At 34.8% G+C, this 14613-nt stretch overlaps 1 protein-coding gene across 3 annotated transcripts in view; it reads right to left on the bottom strand.

Moving 5' to 3' along the window:
• Positions 1 to 14613, bottom strand: part of THEMIS (thymocyte selection associated) — a 191593-nt gene that overhangs the window by 97333 nt on the left and 79647 nt on the right. For all 3 annotated transcript variants that reach the window (XM_027602814.2, XM_027602816.2, XM_027602815.2), the window contains exon 3: positions 4453 to 4911. In XM_027602814.2, coding sequence (XP_027458615.2) covers positions 4453 to 4911 — 459 coding nt within the window. The remainder of the gene's footprint in view (positions 1 to 4452; positions 4912 to 14613) is intronic.

Here is a 14613-nt window from a genome sequence, read left to right as displayed (position 1 = left end):
AAATTTAAATGCAAATACAAGAAAGCAGGGACAAAATATTTAAAGCAGTTACCTTGAAGTAGCAGAATGTGGGGAGAAGTTGGGAATTGTCAAGGGCATAAGGTGTGCTGATCATTTTGTAATAAATCCTTTTACCACTATTTGACTTTTTTGACTTTGATAAATATTGAGATTATTTTTTAAAATAAAATGAAAGAATGGAGAAAGGGGAACCCTCTTACACTGTTGGTGGGAACGCAAGTTGGTACAGCCACTTTGGAAAATGGTGTGGCGGTTCCTCAAAAAAATTAAAAACAGAGCTACCCTATGACCCAGCAATTGCACTACTGGGTATTTACCCCAAAGATACAGATGTAGTGAAAAGAAGGCCCATATGCGCCCTAATGTTCATAGCAGCAATGTCCACAATAGCCAAACTGTGGAAAGAGCCAAGATGCCCTTTAATTGACGAATGGATAAAGATGTGGTCCATATATACAATGCAATATTACTCAGCCATCAGAAAGGATGAATACCCAACTTTTGCATCAACATGGATGGGACTGGAGGAGATTATGCTAAGTGAAATAAGTCAAGCAGAGAAAGTCAATTATCATATGGTTTCACTTATTTGTGGAACATAAGGAACAGCATGAAGGACATCAGGAGAAGGAAGGGAAAAAAGAAGGGGGGGGAATCGGAGGGGGAGACGAACCATGAGAGACTATGGACTCTGAAAAACAAACTGAGGGATTTAGAGGGGAGGGGGGTGGGGGGATGGGTTAGCCCGGTGATGGGTATTAAGGAGGGAACGTACTGCCTGGAGCACTGGGTGTTATAGGCAAACAATGAGTCATGGAACACTACATCAAAAACTAATGATGTAATGTATGGTGACTAACAGAACATAATTAAAAAAAAACGAAGACGTCTCAGAATACTAAAAGATCAATGTTTGGGGGGATTTCTATTGACTTATCACCTATTATTCAATATTCAGATACTGCTTTTCTGATACCACCTTTCTGCTCATGTGATTTCAACCCTCAGCTTATAAATGAGTTGATATGTCATGTATCTAAGCAAAAACTGTACCCTTCAATTTTGGAAGGCATTGAGGTTTTTACCTAAAATGAAATGCAGCTTTTCAACTCTTGAAATTTTCATTAGGGGAGAAGTAATTATCAATCTGTACATCAAAACATAACACAATTAAAAAGTTTTAACGAGCAAGATTTCTGACTTTTAGTAGCAACTTTAAATAGCGGACTGAATTTTTCATTTGTAAATATTATGTATTCCATTTGTCACACAACGTGAATTTTATCTTCCAATGAAAGGCACAAACCGATCTTACTATGACTTATATGAGACTAGTAGTTAAAGGTCTTGGGTGGTTATTTATATCTATTTTCTAAAGAGAGAATGTTTTACAAATCATGAAATGTATAGTGAGAGTCAGAGGGGCTTCAGGCCTGTAATGGGGATCATGACCAAGAGTTTCCAGGAACTGATATTTCATTTAAACATGTCCTGCTACTTCTTTGTGTTGCCTAAATGTTCACAACAATAACATATTAAAAACCTAACACCAGGAGTAGAATATGTTGTATTCCTTCTTTTCCCTATTTATTATGTTCTCTTTTCAGCAAATCACTATTTCAGAACTTCCTATAGTTCTCAATCTTTTTCATCTTGCTTTTACCCCTAAGGTTTCTCTAAAATTTTCTAACCCTGCCTCAGACCTATTCTTTTTCTTGTCACTTAAGAAAGGGAGGACTTGAGACAAGAGGGTTTTCAACTATGCCTGAACTCAAGGCCTTCGGAAAGTAACTTAGCAAGCAATATGCCGTTGACTTCAAGGCAAGTTTGAATCTTCAATATAAGAAAGAATAATGTAAAACAAGACCACATTTGATTTTATAAAATAGCCTACATGTTATATTTAGAAGAAAAATGCCTACAACAATAATTTTTAAAATTGGACTTTCTGTGTTGGACACCTGTCCTCTATTTCCGGGGAATATTCTGCAGTCAGTACACATGCAAAAGAGTGCCATACAGCAGCTGTCCTGAAATTGCTATAGAAAAAGAACTGATGTTTAAAATAATCCCTAAGAAATTAAAGATCCAAAATAACTTAAATCAAAATTCAATTTTAATACCATTAAAGAATGGGAATTAGACTAAAATATTTTGGAAAAGACTTTATTTCAACCAAAAACTTTCTTGGGACCTTGGTTAGCATGAAACCATATATAAGTCCATCTAAACAATTGTGTTAATATGTCCTGTTCAGCTATCAATGTTTATATTTAGTAAACTGCATCATCATCCAACCAGTAGATCAAGCCAGAAGCCTGGGAATCAGGTTGACTTCTTTCCTCCTTCCATTAGACCTCCAAATCTTGCTGATTGTACTTCTTAAATACCCATTAGGAGCAAGTGTCCTGTTGATACCACTATTGTACTAACCCCCCAATATCCTGCCATACACCCAATGGTCTCCTTATATTCCTCTGACCCTGTTCCTTCCTCTGAAACCCTTTATTAATTTGCCCTTCGGACAAATGTTAACACCTTAACATGTATTTCAAGATTCTCCATGACTGATTCCACTACCCCACTGCATGTTTTAATATTTGTCTCAACCTGTCCTCCTTTTTATCACACCAGCTACACTGAGCTCCAATATCTTGCTTATCTGCCTTCCTGAAAACTGCTATCACTTCCTCCAATGTTGTCCCCTCTTTCTTTGCCTGATTATCTCCTACTCACCCTTCAGGTCTTAGTTTAAATGCCATTTCCTCGGAGAAGGCTTTGTTGATCCCTAATCTAAATTCATTAAATGCAGTAACCACCTTGTTTGCGTGCTTAGGTTCTGGTTTGGCCTACATTTGCAGCTTTGTGATAGGAGATGCCAGTGGTTTTAAAAAATAAACAAATTTGAAAATGAGAAAATGCTATATCCATTATTTATGAAAAGTGAGGAGAACTCAATTATCACTTTCAATTACACATTTTGGGATAGTTAACAAAGCACTAATGTGAGGTCTAAAATTTGCTGCGATTTCCATTTTTTGTCATATTAAAAAATGATCATGCTGTGGCCTCAATTTTTTGCAATATTAAAATATAATCGCTACTTGAGTGGAATTTGTATCTTACTTGTACCTTTAATTCAGATGAATTAATTAATTTCTGGTTAAATTACTTACTTATGTAACAAAATTTAACATGTAGTTCTAAAACCTACCCAAAGGTTCACATCAGTTTTTTTCATATTTATATAAGTGACCGACAACCAACAATATTTATAAGAGCAGAGATAAAGAGAATTTGATGTATCCCAGGGATAGCCTTTGACCAAACATTTTTACATACTGCCTTTTCCTCAAGTATATTATGTATAGTACCTTAATACAATCTTATTTCATTCTCAAAACAACTCTGAGAGGTAGGTAAAAGAGGTATCATCATTCCTTTTGCAAAGACGCAGTTTAAATGGCTCAACCAAAGTCCCCACCTATTAAGTTACTGACTCAGGGTTAGAATCCAGGACTTTTGACTGCATACAGAACTCTTTGTTCCATGGTTGTCCACTTATGTGCCATAATCTTGAAAATTCAAAGTATTAATTCCTCTAGGGTAACAAAGCTCTCTCTAGCAATTTCTATTTTATTTTTAAGATTTTATTTATTTATTTGACAGAGAGAGTGAGAGAGCACAAGCAGGGGGAACAGTAGGGGGAGAGGGAGAAGCAGGCTCCCCGCCAAGCAGGGCACCTGATGCAGGGCTCGATCCCAGGACCCTGGGATCATAACCTGAGCCGAAAGCAGACGTTTAACCATCTGAGCCACCCAGGCGCCCCTAGCTATTTCCATTTTTAAATGCAAATAATTCTATAAAGATCACATATTAAAACACACTTATGTGTGAATTAATTTGTCACATCATTTTCCCTAAGTCAGAGGGACTCCCAGCTAATAAGATTTATGTCCAGTGATGGGTAGCTGGAAAAAAGGAAAAAAAAAAAAAAAGGCTATCAAAAAAAATAGCAGTAAGGGATATATTAAGGAAACTTTGTATCTTTATCACTTTGTTGACTACCTTCATACAAGAAAGCCTCTTTCTAACTAAATATGCTCAATCTTTAAAAGCAGTTCTTTTCTGATCATGTTTAACTGGCAGTGATAGAAATATATCAGTAGTTTAACCTGTCTGCACCTGCCAATTCCCGCAATTTACATTTGGATAGCACCACACAACTTACAGTATGTATTTATATACATTATTCCATTTGATCCTTGCACCAAATACATGGTTTACTTATTTATAGATGAGAATCTAACTCTTAGTGGGTTTAAAGGACAAGTCAGGGACAGGGTCGCATTCTTCAAACTCTAAAGCCTTCCTCCTTCCCAAACCCCACAATGCTCACCCTCAAGAGCATCATTCCCAGTGGATACTTACATTTCATCACACCTTGAATTTCATAAACAGGCTTGAGAATCAGAGCACCATAAAAGCCTTTAGGGAATGGATTTGTTAAGTCCCACTTATTTGAAAAACCGGTAAGCTTCACAGTTCGTGTTCTGTTCTTCGGGATTTTCCATTCAACAATCTCCTTTAGGGTATAAATATGTTCATCTTCACACTCATAGAATTCTCCTTCTTGTGACAAAGGCAAAGTAAACGAGTGATTCTGATGATTCCTTACCACTCCACAGTTCACCATTATTTCTCCACTGATCTCTTCAACTGAGTTGAGCATGATTTGCTCACCCTGTTTTACAGTGAGATTCTCCAGTTTTAGATCCTTCTGATGATAGAAGCAAGGATGCCCTAGTCTACTTGATCCAATATGAATGGTCCTTGTTATTTCTTCCATAGTGAGGTATGGAGTTTTATCGGCCACAATCTTAAAAAGACCTAAGAACAGAAGGATTATATAAATTAAAGAGAATTCTTACAATGAAAGTTCTCTTAAGAAAATCACAGTGAGAGAGTTATAAAACAAGTACAATGTAGCTTTTAAAAAGTAATGCATTTGATTTAATCCTGAATTCTTCTAGGTCAAATTGTAATGTATAATTTGTAGATTACTGGATCATCGGATCCAGGCAACACCAATGGAAACAAGCAGAAAATACCTGGAAATAGAAAAGCCCTGTTCTTGGAAGTGGGAAATATGAATGAGATACTGACTGGCTGTACCCCAACTACCTGTGTAATCTTGAGCAAGGCATTTACTCTCTCAAAATCACATTTTTCTATTTTTAATTTTTAAATTGAGAGGATTGGATTAGATCGGTATTTCCATAACTATATTTTCTGGATGTACCAAAATTAAAGGTAGTTCTTTTCTGACCATGTTTAACTGGCAGTGATAGAAATAAATTAGTAGTTTAACCTGTCTGCACCTGCCAATTCCCGCAATTTACATTTGGATCGCACCACACAACTTACAGTATGTATTTATATACATTATTCCATTTGATCCTTGCACCAAATACATGGTTTACTTATTTATAGATGAGAATCTAACTTTAAAAGTAGTTCTTTTCTATCTTTTCTATTAAATTAAAAGATATTCCAGAAGAAAACTGTTTCATGGTCAAATTAACAATTACAGTTACATACCTGGAAGGAGACAGTGGTGATGGTTATACAACATTGTGAATGTACTTAATGACACTGAATTGTACATTTTTGAATGTAAATCTTACTTTATGTGCATTTTACCACAGTAAGAAATACCTACATATTTCCAATTAAATGCGTCTCAGAAACTTTAGATGCATTGCAATGCACAAGAAGAGAATATAACATGCAGAATTTTGAAATTTTGATTATAAACTCTTGGGGAAACATCTATTAATAAATTGCAATATACCATGCAATGATATATTGGTGTTCCATGTAATTCTCCTTGGAAAATGCCAGGTTAGGTAGTTGTTCTAGATTGAATACTCTTGGTGATACATCATTCTTCTCATTGCTTCTCTAAGTTTGCCATAGTTTCACTATTGGAAATTTTTTCCTCTAATACTATTAGGATAATCACTAATACAATGAATTTTTGCTGTTTAAGATATAGCTTTTTAGGCATGCATGTTCAATTCTCCTCTTTAAATTACTTTTATTTTATTGGCACATCTGCTTTGTAGCATTTTCAGAAATGAATTTATTGAAGAGGTTTTAACAAATTCCAGAGAAAATAAGAACAAAGAAAAAATTAGGTAATTGCTTTCTTAACACAAAAGTAAATGAATGATAAATTATATACTATCATGAACTAAGTAGATTATCTTGCTAGATACTCATCAGACAATGAGAAAGTCTTACTAGAATTCAATATAACTTGAAAAATCATTTATTAGTTTAATCAACAAATATATTCCAATTAAATTCATCTATATATCAAATCATTATTAACCAGATTATAATGTCTCATGTCTATTCTGGGTTACTACACAAAGATTTATGATCAGTTATTTTTGTAGCTGATCTTTGCTCAAACAAAAAAAAAAAAGAATTTGAGCTATTTTTAGACATAAACATCCTGAAAAAGTGTGTGTGATGCAATCCTGGCAAAAAGTAAGGTAGCATGTGCAATCTGGCCTGAAAAGTTTCAGAAACTGACTAGTGTTCACTGTATGGTGTGTTTGAAGACAGTAAGGCAAAGAAACATTTACTTTAAAAGAACTTATTTTATTAGATCTTGTTTCAGGGAAAATCCAGTAAAAGAATATTCTTGAACTCTGCACAGTACATGAATTTGTGCATGTGTGTGCGTGCGCATGTGTACACATATGTTTAATCTCATTTGTCTGTATGTGAAGATTTGTTTTTAAGAGTCCACAATCATTATCAGGGTTTAGAAAATTCAGCAATTTTTGTGAAATATTAAAAAAATATCTACCTAGGATCTCATAAATAGTAGAGACACATAGTTTTATTTCTATTCTAGATATATTGATGACATAAGTCATGGAAGAATTAATTCAGCATCTTCTTTCTTGGGGAATTGGGTTCACCTGAGGCAATAACAGACCTAAAATGTTATGAGGTAGAAAGAGCCTGAAACCCTAAGAGCCACCATTATTTCAAGTTAATCACATACTTCAGAGCTGTCTTGTCGAATATCTCTATTGCAAGAAAAATCTATCTATGAATCTGTGTGTTTTCCTTTAGAAGATGATTAAGTACACAGTTTAGCATACTGAGTGGTAGACACAGGAAATTATCTTTGATTAAGTTATTTCTTCATCTACTATTGTAGCCAATCCAGAGTCCCTCCTTGTAAACAGCCAAGTGATATTATACAAACTAGGGTTAGTTTATATATATGATGTCATACTGAAAGTTCAATTTCACAATAAAGCACCATAAGCCTGATCAGCTTTAAATTTCATCAATTTTCCTCCATCTTTTCACAAAGGGCACAATAGTTTTATACTGGAGAAAATATAATTTGATATTCTTCCAAAAAAAAAACAAACCTACATTTCAGGACCTGAGTGATCATAAGGGTGATTATAAAATAAGGCAATATGTAACCTTCCTAAAGTAAGCTAAGAAGCAGAAAGAAAATATATTTCAATTTCCAAATTTTATTGTCACCTATTAAAATGGATATTATTACTTTTAAATTAGGAGAAATTATTCATAAAGAGCATGCACTTGAGAAATAAAAATTATAAGGAAATGCAATTATTGATCTATTGAAAATTAACTGATGAGTGAATTCAGTCTTTAAGATCTTGTCTCTGAATCTTAAGTTTTTGGATAGCTTATAATTTTAACCAATTGTTAATGATCTGTAATTATTAGTAGTAGTAACAACTGAAATTTGTTTGGAAATTTACAAGTTTGAAAGATTTTTTTCACGCATCATTTATCCTGACAATCTTTTAAGGACAATAAAACAAATGTTATTACTGAAGGACATAAAAATGGTCATGATTTTCATTGTCATCGCTCTAGAATCTCAAATCAGACCTTTGACATCCCTCCTGCCACCATACGAGGCTGCCTCCCCATCCTGCATATAACTTACAAGGACATTGCTCAGGAAAGCATGTTTATTCTAGTTCACAAAATATATATATGGGTCTCATTAGCCAGTTCTCCCTTTGTATGAATCAGCCTTTCTAGACCTCCAGTGTAAGAAGAACAAGAGTAGGTTCCTGGTTCATTGTGCATAAATTATGCTCATCAGATTTTTTTCTAGTTTTTTTATCCCATCAATTCCCACCCAAATAGGGAGTAATTTTAAAAATTAAAATTTCCAACCGTATATCACAATATTCTTTTTAAGTTACCTTTATTTTTTTTTTATTTTTCTTTAAGTAGGCTCCATGCTCAATGGGGGGCTTGAACTCATGACCCAGAGATCAAGAGTTGCATGCTCCACCAACTGAGCCAGCCAGGCACCCTCACAATATTCTTTACTATATATAACATAAGATCATCATGAGGATTTCACAATCTTTTTCATAGGCTAAACTCTAGCTTGCTTTCCCAGTTCCAACCAAATATATTCCCTTCATCTCTGAGATAAGGAATCTTAGAACTTTGCCTACTAATTCTCTGAAAGTAATGGCCCAATACAGTATAAATAATCAGATAGTCTATTCTCTAAAAGCTTGGATGTATCCTAGTTGCTAAATGCCACATCCCCAATTCCAAATCCTATGGTTCCCTCTTCCCTGGGATATCTAACAGATTAAAAATTAACTTTCAGTAACAGTCATAATTTTTTTTTCCCATTCACTCAAAAACTATTTTGTTAAAGTTAAGCTGGATGATCTGTTGAGAGGTAAGTGGTAAGTGTCAAGCAGGAAATATGTACACATTTTCTACAGTGGACGGTAGGATAAAAGCCACAGGCACTACTCCTGACTGAAATTTCACCACACAGAGCATAACAGCTGAGCTACGATGGGGCGGGGGGGGGGGGGGGTGGCAATCAGCCACCATCTAAGAATGCCAAGAGCAAAACAGTAGCACCAGATTGTTGTTGTAGGCAATAATATAGCTGTATTATATACAAAGTTATATACATCGACTCACTGGAATCTTTGGGTTCCAACTAATCAGACATTTAAGAGGCAAAAAGGGAACACACAGAACAGTGGTGGTTATATATGCTTTACTGGAAGGATAAAGAGTAATATATATTGCTACATGTGAGAAAGTCCTCAAAAGACCTCAAAAGACTGCATACAGACACATAAATTCTATTATTCACATTTTACACATATATCATCAAAATGATCACAGTACTGTATTTGAGGGGAAACAAAGGTAACCAAAGAGGTGAAAGACCTATACCCTAAAAAGTGTGAAACACTGATGAAAGAAATTCAAGACGATGCATAGAAATGGAAAGACATTCCATGCTCATGGGTTGGAAGAACAAATATTGTTAAAATGTTTATACTACCCAAAGCAATCTACACATTTAATGCAATCCCTATCAAAATACCAACAGCATTTTTCACAGAACTGGAACAAACATTGCTAAAATTTGTATGGAACACCAAAAGACCTTGAAATAGCCAAAGCAATCTTGAAAAAGAAAAACAAAACTAGAGGTATTACAATTTGACACTTCAAGTTATATTACAAAGCAGTAATAATTAAAACAATATGGTACTGGCATAAAAACAGACACATAGATCAATGGAACACAATAGAAAACCCAGAAATAAACCCACAGTTATATGGTCAATGAATCTTCAACAAAAGAGGAATGAATATACAATGGGAAAAAGACAGTCTCTGCAACAAATAGTGTTGGGAAAACTGGACAGCAACATGCAGAAGAATTAAACAGACCACTTTCTTTTACCCTACACACACACACACACAAAAACTCAAAATGGATTAAACACTTAAAAGTGAGACTTAACACCATAAAAGCCCTTGACAAGTGCACAGATGGAAAGTCTCTGACATCGGCTGTACCAATGTTTTTCTAGCTATGTCTCCTGAGGCAAGGGAAAAAAAAAGTAAAAATAAACTATTGGGACTACATCAAAGTAAAAAGTTTCTGCACAGCAGAGGAAATAATCAACATAACTAAAAGGCAAACTACTGAATGGCAGAAAATATTTGCAAATGACATATCTGATAAAGCGTTAGTATCTAAAATATATATATAAAAAACTTACACAACTCAACACCCAAAAAACAAATAATCCAATTAAAAATGGGCAGAAGACAAGAACAGACACTTCTCCAAAGAAGACAGACAGATGGTCAAAACACACATAAAAATATGCTCAACATCACTCATCATCAGAGAAATGCAAACAAAACTACAATGAGCTATCACACCTCTCAGAATGGTTAAAATTAAAAACACAAGAAACAAAAGTGTTGGGAGGATGTGGAGAAAGAGGAACTTTCATTGTTGGTGGGAATGCAAACTGGTGCATCCACTGTGGAAGACAATATGGAGGTTCCTCAAAAAGTTAAAAATGGAACTACCTCATGATCCAGGAAATGCACTACTGGGTAATTACCTCAAAAATATAAAAATACTCATTCAAAGGGATACATGAATCCCTATAAAGCAGCATTATTTATAACAGCCAAATTATGGAAGCAGCCCAAGTGTCCACTGACAGATGAATAGATTAAGAAGGTGTGGTATATGTATATTGGAATATTATTCAGCCATAAAAAAGAGTGAATCTTGCCATTTGCAACAACAAGATAGAGCTAGAGAGTACAGTGCTAAGCAAAATAAGGCAGAGAAAGACAAATACCATATGATTTTACTCATATGTGGAATTTAAGAACAGAACAAATGAGCAAAGAAAAAAGAGAGAGAGAGAAAGAAAGAAATCATGAAACAGACTTAACTATGGAGAACAAACTCATGGTTACGAGAGAGGAGTTGGTGGGGGGATGGAGGAAACAGGTGATGGGGATTGAATAGTACACTTATCATGATGAAAAAATAAAATAATGTAAAAACAAACAAAAATAGGATTATTAAAATATACAGCTTAGAATGTGCTGGAAATGTACATGTATGATATTTAATTTTCATAATTGTAGTATGAGGTAGCTACAAATAAAACACAAACATTTCTCAGATGAAAGAACATGAAAGTTTGAAGAGATGCCATAAATCCTCTATTACCCCATAGCTCACAAGATACATAGTAGGTTTTTGTGTCTCTAAGTTCAAGGGCTTAATCACAGAGTTACACATTTCACTCTTCCATTATTATTGTAAATCATAAACTGTTTGTCCAGCCTTTCATTAGCTAATGAAGAAGTTCCCCTCTTTTTGGGTGCAGAAAGTCCTAGAACTTTTTAAATCAAGCAACATAAGAAAGTGAACTTCACTGATATTTAAGATGTTGATTGGCACTAGTCTCATCTGTCCATGTGTCAGATGGCCAGGTGCCTGTAGATTAGGTGAGGCCTCTGAGGGAGACTTGGGGATTACACAAAGTGAAGGGGTTGACAGTGCTGCCCACACAGGCTCATGTACTCCCAGTGTGCTGCAGGTCACCTGGCCATATACAAGTGGGTTTTAAGCATACATTATTATAGTTTTTAAAGAAAGTAATTCTCACAAAACGGATAAATGCCTTTAAACACATCCTTCAAAGAAACCACGTATTGAAAATAAAACTAATATAAACACAGGTGAACAACAAAGAGATGAAAGAGTTGACATTTCTACTCCCACTCAAACTTTTCCCTAGCCATATTTTGAGGTAAAACAATGATACTCTAGTCTAATAACATATAAAAAGTGGTTGAAACTTCTTTATCATCTCAAAGTTACCAAAATGTGGATTCATTTCCACGATCATTACAAACAAATTTGCCTTGAAAGTGCAAGTAAAGATATGTCAAAGATGCACACAATTTTGAATAAATACATAGATATTTGAGATGCATATTCAAAAATTTCTAATTAACTGAGCTATGTGAAGAAGAAGATTTGGAGATGAAACAGACCACTACGAATTTTGATTATGTGTCTTGTCTCTCTGCCAATGATGCAAAGTGCATCTCACTTATTTTAGTGGGTGTGTGCTTCTCCTTTAAAAATTTTAACTGCACTCTGTTCTGCAGTCAAATTCCTAAACATCCTCATTATTTTACACTTGTCTAAAAAGATTTTCCATTTCACATGCCTCCTGTGGCTCTTCTATCATTTTGTTATGTTTCCAAGACATTTTTTAGGTCAGCATATCCTACAAAAAGTACCTTTTTCAAGACTATCCCAAATCCAGTATTTCCATGAGCAATTCTAGCTCACGCATCTTTACCCAACTTCAGACTGATATGGGGTGCATGAAATACCTTACCAAAGCAAAAACTCAAAATTCTTGAGCAAAGTATTGAGATATATAATAATAATAACATCATCAACAAATGAGTGACTCCAAGAATCTTGATAGAAGAAGACAAAAGAGTCTTGATAGAACAGCAGAAACAAGAAATGTTAAAGAAAGTCAAGTTCATGATAAGAAAATTTTGCATAGCAATACTGAGTATTTGGGAGGGCAGGGGCCATATCAAAGATGGTGACCATGTTTGTTAAATGTTAGCTGAGATTGAGACTGTAGAATTCCTGTGTTTGAATGCCTTTACATTTACAATGGGATCAAAATTGTCTATAATAGCTATTAGCAGTTTTTAATAGTTCTTTCACCTGGAGACAAAAAGAATAAATCATAAAGCCTTTCGATTCATCTTTTCCTTTTTGGTTCAAACTTTGCATTAAAAAACAAAAGAACAACAAAAAAGCAAACAAGCAAAAAACGTCTTTTCCCAGTAACATTTAAACTCCTTGAAAGGAGTAACTACATAATATTTAACACATTTGGGTTAACAAATAATTTACATTAATAATGTTAGGTCTTGAAATCAAATGACGTAACTTGACACCTATGTCTAAAGCTCTGTTATAATCTAAGGTTATGAACAAATGTGTCATACATACTTGTTCATGCTAAAGCTTTTTCTCTCCCAAGCAGTGAGGATAAGTAACAGACTAGGGGGAGGAGAGAGAATGTGAGAACTCATAAACCTGGGCAAGAGCACAGCTCCCTGGACTGTGCAGAACACTGCCCCTCGTATTCTAGGAAGACACACAGAGGCACTGGGATGGGAAAGAACCCCATAGACCTCAGCCACTCCAAAATCTCTCACTAGGCTTTTTTTAGGAGGTTCTTCAAAAATACTACACATTTATGATTTCTGGCCTTAGGTGACTTTAGGCAATAGAATTTGCAGGGCAAGCAATACACAACTATCCCAATAGTAAAATGGAGTGGTTTTAAAAATGTTAATTATTCATTTCAACAGCCTGGGTTTACTTCTGACTCAGTCCTTTCATCACTGTGTAAACTCAAGAACTTATACCCTCCAGGGCCACAATTAATTTCCTTTTCTGCATAATGGAGAAAATTATATCATCTACCTCATAAAGTCATTGTGATGATTAAATGAGTTGATACGTGTAACATGTTTAGACAATACTGACAATACTTCACACATACACATAGCAAGCACGAAAAAGCAAAATAATAACAGTTATTCTTTCTCCTTATTTTCTTTTTTTCTGGAATCCTAAACCTTTGTAGGATGGTTATAAGGTCAGAGAGATTAGTATTTACAGGGTCAAAGAGGACAAAGTAAATATTCTAATCTGGATCAAATCAGATGAGACAATCTACAATTTAGCATCTGACACAGACTGAGCAAAAAATCCTAGCAACAATCATTTCTACAGATTTTGCCAGAGTGTTAGAATATGGAAAGGAGCCTTAGGTGATCTCTTAAGGTGGACTGTCTTTGCTCTGAAGAGTTTGTCTGACCCCATGCTTTGACAAGTTGCTCAGAATTTAACCACCATAATTTTATGCCCACAATGAGCAGATTATAGGGAGATGTACGCACATTTTAAATGCAAATATTGTGCTGCTTGTAGTTATTCACAAGGTATACATTATACAGTTGCTGAAGTTCCCTTGAACAAAAGAAACAGCAAAATGCCAAGGCATTTTTGAAAATGTGTTTTATTCATGGCCCTGAAAGGTAGTCAAAGCCAACTGACTGAGGAGTATACCCTCCCTGTATTTTAATGATCTTAATTTTGCTAATGGAATGTTAGTGGAAGGAGTTGGGGAGCCATGTGGCACTGATTGCATTTTTCAGTATCGCTGCTGCCTGCAAATTAAATGTACCTAAGTAGCCACCTGTTTATGCTTACGATTATGTAAAGCCCCATATGTTTCCCTCTCCTCACATGGGAGGTAAATATTGAAAAAATTATTCTGGTGTGAAGGGTGACAACAGCAGCAATCCTTCTATAACTGTCAACATATGCTGTGGTATTTCCTTTAATGTTGTGCTTTGTCTGACATATTTGCTGATTTTTACCATGCAGTGTTCAAAAATATCTGTTACTCATGGTTATACGAAACAATTAAAAATCAGTTTACATTAAATTCAAATTAGGAAGAGATATAATTTCCTGATATAACCATAAGTTTTAAATGGATTTCAGAGCTTATGATTTAAATAGATTTTGATTTGCATGATAAAGAAAACGGAACTTTGTTTTTTCTAAATTCGCCAGCATATAAA

Source organism: Zalophus californianus, chromosome 7 (genome assembly GCF_009762305.2).
Source record: "Zalophus californianus isolate mZalCal1 chromosome 7, mZalCal1.pri.v2, whole genome shotgun sequence".
Classification (NCBI taxonomy): domain Eukaryota; kingdom Metazoa; phylum Chordata; class Mammalia; order Carnivora; family Otariidae; genus Zalophus; species Zalophus californianus.
This window is presented reverse-complemented; position numbering and strand designations above follow the sequence as displayed.